The sequence below is a fragment of the Ictalurus punctatus genome, chromosome 23, assembly GCF_001660625.3.
Source record: "Ictalurus punctatus breed USDA103 chromosome 23, Coco_2.0, whole genome shotgun sequence".
NCBI classification, from domain to species: Eukaryota; Metazoa; Chordata; class Actinopteri; order Siluriformes; family Ictaluridae; genus Ictalurus; species Ictalurus punctatus.
The window spans coordinates 3,052,994-3,070,463 of record NC_030438.2 but is presented as its reverse complement, the minus strand read 5'-3'; the positions used below and the strand labels follow the sequence as shown (position 1 = coordinate 3,070,463).

At 38.1% G+C, this 17,470-nt stretch overlaps 1 protein-coding gene across 3 annotated transcripts; it reads left to right on the top strand.

The window, feature by feature from the left end:
* Nucleotides 1–232: 232 nt before the first annotated feature.
* fbxo15 (F-box protein 15) lies at nt 233–15,133 on the top strand. 3 transcript variants are annotated; one of them, XM_053674969.1, is made up of 10 exons: nt 233–783; nt 3,882–3,968; nt 4,987–5,091; nt 6,297–6,527; nt 8,701–8,901; nt 9,764–9,887; nt 11,054–11,136; nt 12,456–12,601; nt 13,306–13,430; nt 13,924–14,390. In XM_053674969.1, exons 1-10 carry the CDS (start codon nt 770–772, stop codon nt 13,978–13,980), a joined length of 1,173 nt encoding a protein of 390 aa, XP_053530944.1. In that variant the 5' UTR covers nt 233–769; the 3' UTR covers nt 13,981–14,390. The 3 variants fall into 3 exon arrangements, with proteins under 3 accessions (XP_053530944.1, XP_017308163.1, XP_053530943.1); XM_017452674.3 differs by lacking the exon at nt 13,924–14,390 and adding an exon at nt 14,743–15,133 and having other exon boundaries at nt 236–783; XM_053674968.1 differs by lacking the exons at nt 233–783; nt 13,924–14,390 and adding exons at nt 3,218–3,380; nt 14,743–15,133.
* Nucleotides 15,134–17,470: the final 2,337 nt, after the last annotated feature.

Sequence of the window (17,470 nt, the reverse complement as noted above, 5' to 3'; positions counted from 1 at the left end):
TCATTATTGTCCTATAAGACCACATCCCATCATGTTTCATTATATTAGCATTACCTAAAACTATTTGCAAAAATGATGGCAGCTAGAGGGAAGCCTTTAGCTTTAGCATAGTAAATCTTTTATATATATGCTCTAAATTACTTTTTGCATTATTATTATTATTATTATTATTATTATTATTATTATTATTATTATTATTATTATTATTAGTGCACGTAATAGATTACAATTTATCATTAGAAGTAAAGAAATTGCTCAAGGTTATCCTGGTTTATAATTATTATTTATGATACCATTAACATGCTACACCTTAGCTGACAGTTGACAGTAATTAGGCTGAATTCAAATGTCGTCATGGTATATCTTCTGAATATACTTTCTGAAATGTATAATGTACGCAACAAAGCAATTTTCATGAAAATGAACATAAACTGAACATAAAGATTTGCCAGTAGACTCGAACTTGTAGATAGACTTGCGTTTGCTCACGTTGACCTCTCCAATATGGCGACTGCCGATGGAGCCACGTCTGTCGATTGAACTGCATTGACTTACAATTGAGTGTAGACCTCTCCAATATGGCGGAAGCACTGACGGCTTGTAATAGCTAGCACTCGCAACGGCTTCCTGCTTGCAGTGTTGCCGTAGTTACCGGACGCGTGCCTATTAGGTTTCACTGTAAAACAGATATCCGTGTAAAGGACAAAGGGAGTTTTTTAACGGCTAAAGCGAAACAAGGCCGGTCTAACTGTACAACAGAAACGCCGAGATGAACTCACAGAGGTACGTTGGAGAGTTATTAAGCTGTTTGGTATTGGTATTGTTACTTTTTATAGCGTTTATTTTAACGCTATAAAACAATAATAGCGTATAATACAATAATAGCGCTATAAAATAATAATAGGGTGTGTGCATATATTCCTGTTCTTTGTGAGCTAACTGATAGTTTGGGTGTCTGATGTCACCTCTTCTGTTCCTAGGTGCCTCACCCTTCCCTTCCTCGGCCCGTCAGTCAGCTTCTGCTCTGAACAGTCTCTTGCAAAATGTTCAACTTCTCCGCAAATAAAACATGTGAACTTGTGTCTGTGGGGATTGCCACCCGGCCTTCCTCGTCCGTGTCTTTTTGGTTTTGCTCTCCATGCCGCTCCTCTTCCTTGCCCCCCGGTTGTTGTATCCGCTGGGGCTGCACGCTAACAGCTTGTAACATGGTTAGTGTGGCTGTGTGGAGGTCTTTTCCCCTCTTCTGTGTCTTTCTGTCCTTTGCATCTCCTAAGAGCTTCTCCGCATGGATGGCATACCTCTCCACTTGTGTGAGGTTTCTAGTGTCCCAGGTGATACATTGTTGTTTGACTATAGTGGCAATTTCTGGTTTCATGCCGTTCATAAAGCTGTTTCTGAGATGTGCCTCCCATGCTGTGACGGCCGCCTGCCCATCTGCCAGATGGTTTGGTTTCTCCAAGCCTGAGTTTGCGTCATGGATCTCAGTGAGCCTGGACAGGTACTGTAATACAGTCTCTGAGTCTTGTTGTTTACACTTTGCTATTTTTGTCATGTCCAGTCGCACAGGAAAGGTGTTTGTCAGCCTCTGCTGGAGCGCTGCGATTTGTGCTCTGTACCTTGCGTTGACTCCATCATCCTACTGTGGGTTGATCAGGCGGACATCGTTCTCTGGGAATTCATGTGAAACCTTGACCCAGTCCGTGCCAAGTTTCGCCATGAGCAGTCGTCGTAGTTCATGAGTGGTGGGTCTGAATTCTCTGCAGAATATCTGAAGTTCATCCCCAAACTTTTGTCCTCCTACTTCTGCATCATGCTCCTGATGTCTTCCAATGTCCAGGGTCTGTGAACTAGCATAGGGCCTCCTTCTCCGGCCACTTCTAGTTTTGGGGCATTTACCATGGCGTTCACTGTCCCTTGTCTGTCTGATTTTGTTGGTCTGAAGCCCTCAGGCAGCAATGTTGTTGGTCTCTTCATTTGGGATCTCTTTTGTAATGCCACCGGTGATGATGGGATGGCTGTCGCATAGTTCGGTGGGGGTTGGTGGCTCAGTTCTGACAGATTCGGATGGAGTGGTGTAGGCTGGGCTACTTCATCGTTAGGAGGTGCCTCTGAAACTGCAGGTTCCTTCCTCCTTCCTGGCTGTGGGCGGCGCGGTGGGGCGGAGTCCAGGTCGGGATCGACTTTCTGCAATTTAGCACACTGAGAAACAGATGAGGGCCCTGCATGACATTTTTTCTCTCTTTTATGTGCTTCGCTCTGCCATTCAGCAAATGCCTTCCAGTCTGCCAAAAACCATACTTCGCTGTTTGTTTTAGGGGTCTCTCTCTCTCTCTCTCTCTCTCTCTCTCTCTCTCTCTCTCTCTCTCTCTCTCTCTCTCTCCTTTGTCTCCAAATTAAATTTCTGTTGTTCTAACTGTCTGAGACTAAAACGACCTTTTTTCTGGGAAAGCACATTCTTTAACCCATACATCATATTGGTTCAAACAGCCTTCTCCATAGTTCACTCGCATAAATGTGATATTAGGACCAACATATGACACCCTGTACATACTATAGCATGTGTCACAGGATGTGCTTTGCTGCATCTTTTTCCCATATAATTTTTTTTTTTTTTTTTTTTTTTTTTTACACAGCTTCTGTAACTTTCAAAGTTTTAATCAATTTAACATGCTATGAAAATCAAGTGAATATGCATTCTCGTGCACGGACAGAAAAGGTTCTAGTGTGTGCCAAATCTCTAGACATTCAATTAATCATATAACCTATAGGTTCAATAGAGCAAACCTTAAGAATGTGAAAGAGTTTACCTGTGATGGCGAGTCCACATACAGCAATTTGGTAGGACTTACAGTTTTCTCTACTCTCTTTACTTATTTATTGCTCGAACCGGACTCTTTCCGTTAGCAAATATTTTTACCGTTATTATCTCCCTCTCTATATATATACCCATTGGTATATATCTTAATTTTGAAGCTGTGATCTAAGAAACACCAATACCTCTGCCGTCGCAGAGGCGAAGTTCCTGGAACTTCTCATAAGAAATCGCTCCATGTAATACTTCTCTCAATGTAATACACGCATTTCTTATATCACTGACTCCCTTCCATACAAAACAGCAATACACAATGACTTCATAAAATTCAAATTCTAAATTCTTGAAGATTCCTACCAGTCAGTGGTAAGGCTGCATCGGTCTTTCACTCTGCATAATAAAGGGCAAATCGCCTGCATGTCAACACCGGATCTAGGGTGAAACTTTTCCATGGGCGTCCTCCAGTTTGCTTGTTGTCCAGAAAAGCTGAAAAGACTCACGCAGCCCAGCCAGGAGATGCCAAATTGTCGTGGAAATTAGATAACATTCACAGACTCGTCCTCTGAAGGTAAAAAAAGGTTTATTACAGAAAGATGGTTAATACAGGATAGAATAATGAGAGCGCTCTGAAGTGCTTGTGCTGAACCACTACTATATATATGAAACGCAGAGCATGACACACTTCTGTGTGCCGATAAAAAGTGGTTTGATGCACTTCAAACAGGCTTTGTTTCAGGGTCTTAGAAGATGTGCAGACGAACCTTGAACAGAAGAACATGTTTGTTTCTCTGTATAGCAGATAAACATTCTGTACTGATCTAAGTGACATGACATGGCCTTCTTAGGCGTTATCCTCTGATGAACATGAAACAGAACAAGAACAACACTATTACAAAGTAAAAATGAATAATTTCCCTCGCAATCGATAGTAATGTAGATTGTCTTACTGTTCAGCATGATGCATATTGACCATCCAGCCAACACACTGTAAAAAGAGTTAACACTAATTCAACACATTTACTCTTCAAATATGTGCTGCAGCTATTTATAGTATGTCTTCATTTCACAGGCTGAAACGCATTATGGTCTACCGATCATCCACCTGTCTCAAACCTTCACCCAAATCCGTCAGGAGCTCTACAAACTACATAGAGAGGCAAGTCATGTGTAAACTATGGCTTCAGTCATGTAGGTCATTTCAAAATGTATAATAGCAGTAAAGCAACAGAACAATTGTTATGAACCTTTTTGTTTTACCTTAAAAGGTCCTGGATGTCAAGATTATAATACCTAGCTGATTCGATTTTGACCATCTAGACAGAGATTAGTTATTCCACAGAAGTTTGTGAATTAGTTTGTTAAAAAAAATAAATAAATGAAAAAAAAGCATGCACATTATCCCCCTTACTACAAATGTCCGTAATTGATCACTGATGTTTACTTCTTTAGTTTTGCACTGGAGCTATGAGGTAACAAGCAAAGGAAGTTTATCTCACCCAGAACATTTTTGTAAATATCTGCCTCTAACTACTCCAAGTGCTTTGGTAATGTCACTTATTATGTGAATTTCTGTAATCCTTATGTAAACATGAACCAAACTGTGTGTAGCTGACCACAGTGACATTATAGTGGCAGCAATCTTAGATACCCCCAAAGTATGGAGTCTACTCCTCCTAATTTTTTTTTAAATTGTTTATGTAAACATGGGATTATGTATCTTAATAATGTCATTTGAAGCAAGTTTTTACTGAAGATTTGGGCATGCATTTAAAGATAACCTTCCTATGCCATAGTGTTCTGCTATATAGTAGTAGTTACTTTTCTATAACAGCAGCTCTGATTATAGGACAGTTGGTGATTATTTTCCTGTAATAGCACTCCGTGTCATGTTTTAGTCCTTACCTGTTACTTATTAGCTACATTAGCTTTGTAAATCTAAAGAAGCAAACTTCACACACCAAACATTTATTTGCAGTTGAGCTGCATGAAGTAAGTGGACAGTAGGAGTAAATTAGATTTTTTTTACCTGTTATTTTTTTAAAAACTATTTCTTTAAGGAAAATGTGTATTGATGTTAATAATTGCATATAAAGTGAACTTGAGTGGAATTCAAATAAACTTTAAAATGCCTTTAATATAATCAAATATATGACTTTGATTTTGACTGGGATTAGGATGCCACCAGAGGTCACTGAGAAGATTATTTCATATTTGGATGCAGAATCCCTTTTCTGCCTTGGCTTCGTCAACAAGCATTTCCATGAGCTGGCTGAAAACAAGTAAGTTTTACTTTTACCCTTACCAGACAAATGTCCAGATCTTTAGCTTGTCACTGCTTCAGATTTTCTCGTGCTCTTCAAATCTTGCGATCACACTCGTAAATGGAAAAAAAAAAGCGAAAAGTGAATTCCTCAGATCAGACCTACAGCACAGATTGTCTGTTATGCCCAGGACATTTACTATCACAACTTCAGTTTCTACCTCCTTCTAATCTACATTAAATCACTTTTTGTGTGCAAACATGTCTAATAGTTTCTTGAATTTAACTACAATATAATATGCGTTTTAATCAAAGCTAACATGTGATTTGTATAAATGGTGTGAATAAAAGGTAAAAGTTACTTTCTGTCATCAAAGTGCTGAGTAAATTAGTAAGGGGAAAAATGGATTTGGTCTGCTCCCTTATGTTTTTGATTATGTTATGATTTGGTAACCTTTAAACGTATAAACATTTGGAACATATAAACATTAACTTTCTGAGGCTCTGTAATTTAATTCTTAAATAAGTGATTTTGTAAAATAGCGGCAATACGCAATGTTGGCACAGTGGCTTAGTGGTTAGCACATTTGCCTTGCACACCCAGGGCTGGGGATTCGATCCCAGCCTCCGGCCTGTGCGCAGAGCATGCATGTTCTCTCTGTGCTTCTGTTCTCTCTGTGGTTTCCTCCGAAGATTAAAAAGGAAATAAAATATTTACACATCATTATTGTGAAATATATGCATGGTTTAGCATTTTATCTTCAAACTTTAGGAGGAGGGGGCTAGGAGATGGAATGATACTAAACCCCATAAAAGAAAATGTGATTCCATTTGTCCAAGATGGCTGCCTTTATAATGTTACAGCCAGTCATACTGTATCCTAAACACTAAATGAGCAAGTCTGTGTGTGACCACACTAAAGAACTGGATGTAGGTTGAGGCAGATACGGAAGTGATTTTGGGTGAGACAGACTTTCATTACTTCTTGGCACCATTAGTCTTAGAGCTCCAGAACTAAAGAAGCAAATATCTGTTACCAAACGTGTCTTGGCTCACTGACTACATTCGGATTGAAGGGAACATTATGTAAATGTGATTTGTCCCCTAACCATTCATTTAATATAGGTCTGTAAGGGTTATGAAAATGTATGACAATTTAGGCACACAAAGGAGCTTTTAAACCAAATTATCTTCCACTTCTAATAATGAACTGTCTATCCTCAGCACCATGTGGTATCACTTTTACACCTGTCAGCGAGCAAAAACGAAGACATCCAGGCTAATAAAGGATGTGACAGATGGAGTGGACATGGCCAGCATTCAGGAAAAGCCTAAGGGATACTGGAGGAGAGTTTTCTTTAAAGAACTGGCCAGTCGTAATGGAAGCTGGAAGAGAAAACTCAAATCCATTCATTCTTACACAGGACTGCCAATTCGAACAGTTGAAATTCTCAGGTGAGCAATAAAAATAGACTTTTGTTATGAAAGTTGTGGGGGGTTTGTGTTGTTGTTTTTTTTCTCCCAGTTCCACTTAAATTTGATTTGTCCCCTGTTTAACTCTTATGTCCAGGTCAGGTCAGAGCTACCCTTTTAGTGTAGTAGCTTTAGCATCACTATTTCAAAATATTCCATAGATCATTTTAAATTGAGACTTGGTTGGTAAAATGGTAAGTGTGAAAAAAGTGGTTGGTGTAAATGTGAAAATGAAAGCTGTCTCTCTCTTTCTCTCTTATTTCCACTCCCACCTGTGGAGATCACCAAACACAGACAGAGACTCTAGACCTCTGTCTCAATCAGGACTATTATCCTGATTAACACTGAGATGGACAGAAATATATACAGTATGTGAGGTATTTAAACTACATCTTTACAGTTGTATTACTACAAAATCTAAAAAGACGGCCTGAGGTGATCCCACAAGGCATTGCTAAATAGCAAACACTGAAGGGTTGAGATGTTAGCCAAACATGCCAGAGCCATCCAGCACATTTGCTAATTGGCTCAGTCTAATTAGGATAAATCTCAGGAGCGATCATGTGGCTCACACATGGCCGACTCTGTTTTGTTTTCTGACAGCGAAAATGCTGCCGCTCCAAAAGCCAGAGCCATGTTAAAAGTCTCTGAGGTTCAGTGTGTGGTTTCATCTCTCTGCTAATTAGTCTGAGATTTGTGTGTTTATGAAGTATCAGATACTCATTCTGACGGAGTAGATCGAACTGGTTTTTCTGTCCTGTATCAGTTTTGTAAAATAGAATAGTATTTGTAAAGCATTGATAGATAGATAGATAGACAGACAGACAGACATACACTGTTACCAGCCCGAAGTTGATTATTTTTCAATAAAAGTGTTTTACTCATTTTATACTACAGTATTTTGCCAACAATTATGTAGTAACTGCACATCATATTTAAAAAAAAAAATTATCCATTTGTCTTTAAATTTAAAGGAATAGCTTTACCTCTGTTATAAAGCATTAACACTGGAGACCCCTTACAAAAATGCAAAATAACAACTTCTCACAGAAAACATCACCATATCAACAATTACACATTTTTAAATCCATTTACGTGGCATATCCACCATACAAGTCCCTGTAAATGAGCTCTTATAATAGAAACTATAATGTATTAGATCTAGTGCATTAATACAGACCTTGAAGCCGGAGCTATTGTCGGAAATGCTGCTTTTGAAAATTAATCAACACCTTCTGACCCATCCGAATCAAACATTCAGGTATGTGTTTCTAAATATAAATAGCCTACATTTATTTGAGATGTACGGCAGTGTAATTGTAACATGTAATGTATAATGTATAGTGCATTAAATGTCCATCTGTTATTCCTTATTCCTTAAGTCGGTGTCTTTCATCCCCTTGATGTCTTCACACTCATTAAAGGTTTCTTTGAAGGCCACATCTCATATCCTCTCAGCACTCATTTGGGGAAACGAGGAACTAAAGTGCACCTGACGATCCTTGTTGCTGTTTTAACCCCTGATTAGACCTGCCGAGTCACTCGATTTCTCAACCCTGAGGTCTTGTGCAGTGCAGAGGGAGTGAAAGTAATTGTTCTACCGCTCTGAAGGTTTTGTCAAATCGTGGAAATAAATTGCTTGGCTCTGTCCTCGTGCCTAGACAAATCCCTGTCGGCTTGCTGGGTTTACAGAGGCACAGAAGGATGAGATTTACCTCCGTAATAATAGTCTCTACACTCTCAGAGACACAAACAACAGCTATTAAACCTCTACGGGATTCAGCACTTCTGCCTTCGTTTCTTTCACTCTGATTGATGTCATAGGGTGCCACTGCATCATATTAGCTATTTCCTTAACTCCATGCCTCGATGTAGATCTTAACAAGTGGCTTTCTTTGGAAGTGATCTTTATCTGCTAAGTATACTATGAAAAAAACAATCATGGTCAGATTATTAAAAGAATATTTCAGCCAACAATTAAATGTGCAGTTCTACATTTATCCAATTTTTTGTCAAGTAGCCAAGACACATTTTGTTTTTTTATTTTTTTTTTAAAGTAAAAATAAAAAAAAAATCTTGTATGTATCCTGTGTCTGTGTGTGTGTCCAATATTACACCTGTCCTAGGTTGCATTTATTGTCTTTGTTGTCATCAGGAGTTTGGGTGTCATGTGGGAGATCACAGTGAAGGAAGCAAGAGGACATGAGAACAGAATTAAACACTCTCACGTGTACTTTGGCCAAGCCTCTCTGACTGTTGGATGGAGTTCAGGAAACTGGCCAATTCTGGATAAACCTACTACACTAGAGCTGCATGGAGTGATGCTTGTGCCCATTAACTGTCCAGTCACATACAGGTAAGGCCTTTTAAAGAAAAAAATATGGCCAAAAAAGTAATACAAACAAGTTTTTTCTTGCTCAGAAAAGACATGCTTGATGACTGAAGTTTGCATCTTGCCCTGTAACTAGGGCAAGGCTAATGTCGCTAATGACCAAGGAACGTGTATAGTTACCATTTAAGCATGGAGCACAATCGTGCATGCCTAAATCATGACACTCATATCAAACCAATCACTTTGTTCTTCAGCAAATACTTCAGTATCACAGCATTAAAGGTAGAATTTAATTGGATGGTATTATAGTTTTTTTTGGAACAGTTGGAAATGAGGTCACATGATGCTGGGGATGGAGAGAGCAGAGCTGTCTGTAAGCTTCCATTTTCCTTCTTTATTTGAGTGATTTTCAGTGTTGCTTCTTTATAATCGAAAGGAAATTAGACCTAAATTAAAACTAAATTAAACACACAACTACTTAAGTTGCTTGGGCCAATTTCAAGTTGACTCCCCAGGGCCCTGTTTCACTGGCATCTGGCCACCTAGTAAAAAAGACAGAGCTCATAAATAGGTTGCAATAAAACGTACAGAGGTGTAGACAATCACTTGTTACCCACTCATTCTCTGCAAGTCTCCTTCCATTTCATAGGAAGCACTTGAACCCACCCCTGCTGCCACAGCATTTTTTTTTAACACATACCTTTTATATTTTATGAAACTTTTTCTGTACGAATGTTGTTTCTGAGCCAAACAATGTCTTTTAAGATAAGTGTGATGATTATAGACTTGCATGATGCTAACCTGGATGCTATGCTCCAATGTTTAATTATTATTATTATTATTATTATTATTATTATTATTATTATTATTATTATTATTATTGTAGACCAGGCTGGAGATCACTCTTACGAAAATTTATTGTGAAGAAGGACGGTGGGAAATTATGCAGTTCAGACAGGGTCATCTCTTTGCTGTACATTGAGAAAGGTGTAACTGTGGGGGTTTGGCAGGTATGTACACATGTGACCTCTGATCTCACATTTCAGCTTACTGAGCTTATTTTTTTCTGCAGTTCACTCTACTTTCAACACCCTAATATAGACTTCCATTTATGACTTGAACCTTAACCCTAAAACCTACGTAGGGTTGTACAAATCAGTAGCCCTAAGAGAAGCAGAATTTATTAAAGCCACATTAGGTAAAATTAGTATCTTTTTTTCAAGATTAGGTCTCTTAAAGTTTGGTGGGTTCGACATTTGAATGAATCCCACAGATGTACACAAAGCTCTGCCCCCAGGATCTATGGTGGCCCATAGAGTAATGTGTCTCAGAAAACAATGACAGGAGGCACAACCAAACACAAACAAGGGTTGCAAACTGGAAGTCAGTTTTCCAAACTTTTTTTTTTTTTCTGAGAAGCTTTTAGGACTATTAGTTTTACTTTATTAGTTTATTTTGTATTTGCTACTTGTATGTTCTTGTCAGTTCCAACCAGATAAACACTCTACACCTTAATGACATTCAAACAAAGTGTGTTTAAAGCTAATATGCTCCAGTTAAAAGACCTAAAATGCATCTCGAACGCACTACTCACCTGATCCAGTCAGTCTGAATGTGTAGTCTGGTAGCAATTATTTTAACTAGACAGGTTTTTTTTTTTTTTTTTTTGCATGGAACTGAATCAGGAACACACTTTTAGGTGGAAACACTGATAAAATACAGTACAGTGCAAAGTTGTGATAAATGCCATCACGGTGATAGTACAAATTGCCATATCACATTTAAACACATGTTGAGGAAAAATGAACACTGTAATGCAAAGAGAACAATGCGGTACAGCACAACACAAAATACTAGAGATATTGTATAGAGCTATGTCAAGTCGTGTGCTTTGTGAGATTTTTTTTTTTCTGTCAATCACATCCCTAGTCTCTACAAAGACAAATGACTAGCTAACTAGCATGTTGCATTTTGCATTCAATTCATGTTAGTTTGTGTTTTGTAGGTGGGGGGGTGGAATTTTCAACAGGAACATACTCAGCCAAAGCAGCAGCATATTGTTGATTTGTTTTCTTGTGGCCATTTCCATTGTACTACACTACCTATCAGCAAATAGAATAGTTTGAAATGTTTTAATCTTTAACACATTTATTGGTTTTGTTGTTGTTGTTTTCAGAAGCAACAGGAAATTGCATTTGTCCTAGTGAACTTACATTATCACAGGCTTGTGGAAAGAAATCTCCTGGGGTCATCCACTACGTATGTATTGATTCATTATTTATTGTCACTTAATTACTAAGACTATGCATCTCAGTCTTGTCACGTTTTAGTCACAGGGTTGAGCATGAAAAATTGAGTATGGGGGGATTGAGCAGATTACTTGCATGACAACTCCATCTTCTGGTGATCCTAAATATTGTCACGACATACACAGAACACACACACACACACACACACACACACACACACACACACACACACACACACACACACACACACACACACACACACACACACACACACACACACACACACACACTCACTCACTCACTCGTACACACACACACACACACACACACACACACACACACACACACACTCAGGTTTGGATTGATCATCTGTTTTAGATTATCAATCAGATTTTACCCAGATGTGGTGCTGAATTGTCCCTCTAATTTAATCCAGATGTAGGTTTTGTATTATTTTTCTAATTTAGTCCAAATGTGGGGTTTTGGTTTATTTTTAAAATTTAATCCAGATATAGATTTGGATTATCCCTTTAATTTAATCCAGATATAGTTTTTGGATTGCCCCTCCATTTTACTCCAGATTTAATTTTGGAATATCCCTCTAATTTACTCCAGATGTTTTTTTGGATTAGCCCTCCATTTTACTCCAGATGTAGGTTTGGATTATCCCTCTAATTTATTTCAGATGTACTTTTGGATTATCCCTCTAACACAGATGTAGGTTTTGGGTTATCCTGCTAATTTAATCCAGATTTGGGTTTGGGATATTTCCTTTAATTTAACCCAGCTGGAGATACATAGTTTTGAATAATTGATGTGGGTTTTGGAATTCCTATTCTTTACTCCAGAAGAAGTTTAGAATGATCCCGCCAATTTATCCCAGATGTAGGTTTTGGGTAAATGCTCTAATTTAATCCAGATGTAGTTTTTAGATTGTCCCTCTAATTTACACCATATACAGGCTTTGGATAATGGAAAACTAATATCTGGATTAAATTAGAGATTTAACCCAAAATATAGAGTAAATTGGAAGGCTAATCAAAAACCCGCATATGGATTAAATATGGGTTTTGGATTATCCTTCTAATATAGTCCAGATGTAGGTTTTGGATTAACTCTAATTTAATACGGCTTTAAGTTTGATTTATCTTAATTTAATACAGACCTGGGTTTAGATTATTTAATTAATATATTTATATATGTTTAAAAGTATGTTTAACACCTTAAATGTAATCCAAATATACACATTATATTTTTGGTTTTCCAACTCCAAATCCAGATTTAGGTCTGCTTTCACCCCTAATCTTTCACGCTCTTTCTGTTTCCCAGTCCGTATGAGTCAACAGACATGCAAGCCCATTTTGATGACATTGATCCTGTTTATGGCTTGCATGGTTACAGTGTGCACCTTGAGCTGCACAACACAGTCGAAAGCATTGCATCAGTCAACTTTTCCCAGCTGTTCTGCAGGAAAGGTGCAGTTTGAACTTTGTTAAAGTTATAAGGATAAAGTTTGCATTGTTGTGTATTTCCCTACATTTTTAGCCAGAAGAATAGCCATAAGCCATTTCCTTCATGGAAAACTAATGAGCTTTCTCTTGCTTTGTGTTTTTAGCTACTGTATGCAGTTATATATTACTACAGCTCACCCTTACTTTGACGCATGGACAGTAGAGTGTGCTAGAGATCTAAATTTTACTGAACATAAAGAACAACCAGAACACATCATTTGCTCTATAACACAAAATGCATAGAGGAGCATCCGTATTTATTTAGCATTTCATCTAATCTTTTAAAGAGATGACACCAGTTAACACTGTTCAGACTGAATGAAATACAGTGTCACAACAATCTGACAGAAACTAAACACATTTTCATATGAAAATGGATTGGAATCACTTGCTTTAAAATAAAGAATTATTGTATAATAAGGGTCACCGGGGTATTTTTTTTAATTTGATTAAAACAGATTAAATAAAATCAGTTCTTGGTGGTGAGTTTAGACATTTGGACTCTATTACATTGTGAATTCTGAAGCCATACATGAGACTGAGACCAACCCAAGTTCATTTAAACTTTTTAAATCCCAAACGTAACTCAGCGTAAAGAACTCAGCTCTTAGCGGTGTAGGAAGCAGAATGCTATAATATTAACTGTTTTTGTACTGTGTGGTGTACAGATCAGATTGCTGATGGGTACATCCCTTTGCAAGTTATCAGTAAAGACAGCAGATCACGACAAACCCCTCTGTGTGGAAAAACCAGCTTGCCTTGGAGGACTGAAGTACTACAGGGACGCATAGAGGTATCAAGGAATTTTAGGTTATCACATAAATTTTATCCTATGAGAGTATGCAGGAAATGCAGTCATATTACTCCTGTTTTGGAGTCCTTGCACTGGCTCCCAGTCAGATTCTGTGTCGATATTAAAATTATGATGCTGATATACAAAGCATTACATGGCTTGGCTCCTCATTACTTATCTGCTTTATTAATTCCTTACACTCCAAATCTATGGGTGACGATGCTTTTTCTGTCTATACTCCTTCCCTTTGGAACTCTCTTCCTCTCGAACTTAGGGAAGCTCAGACCTTTGGCATTTTTAAAGCACGACTCAAGACGCTTTTTTAAACTAGCATTTGACTGCTGATGTCTACTTTTATTATTATTATTATTATTATTATTATTATTATTATTATTATTATTATAACACAGTGGGGGAAATAAGTATTGAACCCATCAACATTTTTTTCAGTAAATATATTTCAATGAGGCTATTCACATGAAATGTTCCCCAGACATCATGGTGTGGGCTGTTTTTCATCACATGGTACTGGCAGACGTCATATAATTGAAGGAACGATGAATGGAGCCCTTTACCAGGAGATTCTTGAGAAGAATCTGCTGCCATCCACCAGGATGATGAAGATGAGACATGGGTGGACCATCCAGCATGACAACAATCCAAAGCATACAGCAAAGGAAACTCTCACTTGATTTTTTTTATTTTTTATTTTTTTTTTGAAACCAAGTTAGAATTTAGAATTTAAATTCAAGTTATAAGGTTAAAATTTCCTAGTAAATCACCTGATTTAAATCCAACTGAACAGGATTTAAAGACAATATGTTTACAAGAATGGGCCAAAATCACACCTAAATACTGCGACTGATTAATTTCCTTCTACAGGAAGCATCTTGACGCTGTCATTACAAACAAAGGCTTCTCTACTAAGTATTAAAAAAATTTCAGTTAGCGTGTTCAATATTTTTTTTCCTGTCATTCCTCTTTATTACACATAACTTTAATCATGGACTTTAATGTTTGGATTTCTTTATATGTGTGGATTTCTTGAGTTAATAACAAAGTCTGGTGAAAATTTCACGTGAATAGCCTGATTGGAAATATATTTACTTCCTTAACTTAATCCAGATTTAGGTTTAAATTATTCAATTAAATATTTAATTTAATTGCATTAAGTTTGGGACATTTATTGAGGTAATCCTCAGATTAATTTATGAATATTTTTTAAGACTTCTCTGTTAAACTAGAATTTTGGATTTTCTCACTAATGTAAATTTTGATTACTGTTTTTTTTTTTTTTTCTTCTTCTCCTCAGCATTGTTGCATATTGACTCTCACGGTTCTTGCTGAAGCCCAGACACCATTCTGGTGTGTAAGTGATCCTGTAGCTATTACTAAATCAAACCATGAGGAAGTGTCTTATGACTGTAAAGGAGAGAGCTTCTTTATGGAATATCAGGACTCAGATGGAAAGCTGGAGATTGAGCTGGAGTGGATGGAGGAACAGAAACAGTTTGTCATGGTTAATTTAATCCTTTTTCTTTCGATTGGCAAAGTAAACAGGCACTTTAGAAGGGATTATTGATACTCCCATGGACATTTTACCTTAATAATAATACATATAGTGCATCCGGAAAGTATTCGCAGCGCTTCACTTTTCCCACATTTTGTTATGTTACAGCCGTATTCCAAAATGGATTCAATTAATTGTTTTCCTCAAAATTCTACAAACAACACCCCATAATGACAATGTGAAAGAAGTTTGTTTGAAATCTTTGCAAATTTATTAAAAATAAAAAATAAAAAAAGCACATAAGTATTCACAGCCTTTGCTCAATACTTTGTTGAAGCATCTTTGGCACCAATTACAGCCTCAAGTCTGTTTGAGTATGATGCTACAAGCTTGGCACACCTATTTTTGGGCAGTTTCTCCCATTCTTCTTTGCGGGATCTCTCAAGCTCCATCAGATTGGCTGGGGAGCGTCGGTGCACAGCCATTTTCAGATCTCTCCAGAGATGTTCAATTGGGTTAAAGTCTGGGCTCTGGCTGGGCCACTCAAGGACATTCACAGAGTTGTCCTGTAGCCACTCCTTTGTTATCTTGGCTGTGTGCTTAGGGTCGTTGTCCTGTTGTAAGATGAACCGTTACCCCAGTCTGAGGTCCAGAGCGCTCTGGAGCAGGTTTTCATCAAGGATGTCTCTGTACATTGCTGCATTCATCTTTCCCTTGATCCTGACTAGTCTCCCAGTTCCTGCCGCTGAAAAACATCCCCTGCCACCACCATGATGCTGCCACCACCATGCTTCACTGTAGGGATGGTATTGGACAGGTGATGAGTGGTGCCTGGTTTCCTCCAGACATGACGCTTGCCATTCAGGCCGAAGAGTTCAAACTTTGTTTCACCAGACCAGAGAATTTTGTTTCTCATGGTCTGAGAGTCCTCCAAGCGGGCTGTCATGTGCCTTTTACTGAGGAGTGGCTTCCGTCTGATTGGTGGAGTGCTGCAGAGATGGCTGTTCTTCTGGAAGGTTCTCCTCTCTCCACAGAGACACGCTGGAGCTCTGTCAGAGTGACCATCAGGTTTTTGGTCACCTCCCTGACTAAGGCCCTTCTCCCCCGATCGCTCAGTTTGGCCGGGTGGCCAGCTCTAGGAAGAGTCCTGCTGGTTCCAAACTTCTTCCATTTACGGATGATGGAGGCCACTGTGCTCATTGGGACCTTCAATGCTGCAGAAATGTTTCTGTACCCTTCCCCAGATCTGTGCCTCGATACAATCCTGTCTTGGAGGTCTACAGACAATTCCTTGGACCTCATGGCTTGGTTTGTGCTCTGACATGCATTGTTAACTGTGGGACCTTATATAGACAGGTGTGTGCCTTTCCAAATCATGTCCAATCAACTGAATTTACCACAGGTGGACTCCAGTCAAGTCGTAGAGACATCTCGAGGATGATCAGTGGAAACAGGATGCACCTGAGCTCAATTTTGAGTGTCATGCCAAAGGCTGTGAATATTTATGTACATGTGCTTTTTTTTGTTTTTTTATTTTTAGTAAACGTCTTTCACGTTGACATTATGGGGTGTTGTTTGTAGAATTTTGAGGAAAATAATGAATTTAATCCATTTTGGAATAAGGCTGTAACATAACAAAATGTGGAAAAAGTGAAGCACTGTGAATGCTTTCCCGATGCACTGTACACGACACACACACACAACACTGTGTTTGGAACCTTGATCATATTAAATTTCTCCTGTATAAACTGTATATTGAAAAAAAAATAAAGAGCATAAGTGATTAACGTGCATCCTGATTTTCAAAATAGGAAGCTAATTTCTGTCATCTCTGTTCCTAAATTCCCACAAGAAAACAGTTATCGTTAAGGCATTACTGTCGTTTAGCATCATCAGCATTCCTCTTAGATGCTGATATCTTAAGACAGTTGTTTAATGTAATAGCTCTCGGCTGGAGGAGGATTTTATAGCTGATGCCACGACATGCTCACACCGTTAAAACAACATTTGGCTGCGATTAGTGATGGAAGGCAGTTTTGAGGCATAAACAACCCCTCTGGATTGGTGCATAATGGGATTGCGTTTAGTCCACAGAGGTCAATTCAACCTTGAAAACCTGCTTTTTATCAACACATGCTGGCATTTTCATTTTCTTCAGCACATTGTTAGGAGGTGTGAAGCTGTAAAATGGCTTCTGTCACAAATGTTATGACAAAAAAAAAGTCATTAGATTGCTGGTTGTGAGAAAGTTGTGCCTGAAGGTTAACCTTTCTTTATCTTTGAAATGTGTTTTAGTGAACCATATTAAACAGTGTTAGGCAGTTTATCAAACTTTTCTGCTAGAACATGATAATCCAAGCCCTCTGTAAATAAAAAAATAAATAATAAAACACTCTCCGGTATGGTTTTCACTCTGTATTAGTCACCTGGGGACCTTGAGTAATTTTTCATAGATGCTTGTGATTTATTAGGTCCTACTGGCCTCTATACTGCTGATACACAGAGAAAAAGTAAATATTAAAAACATGTG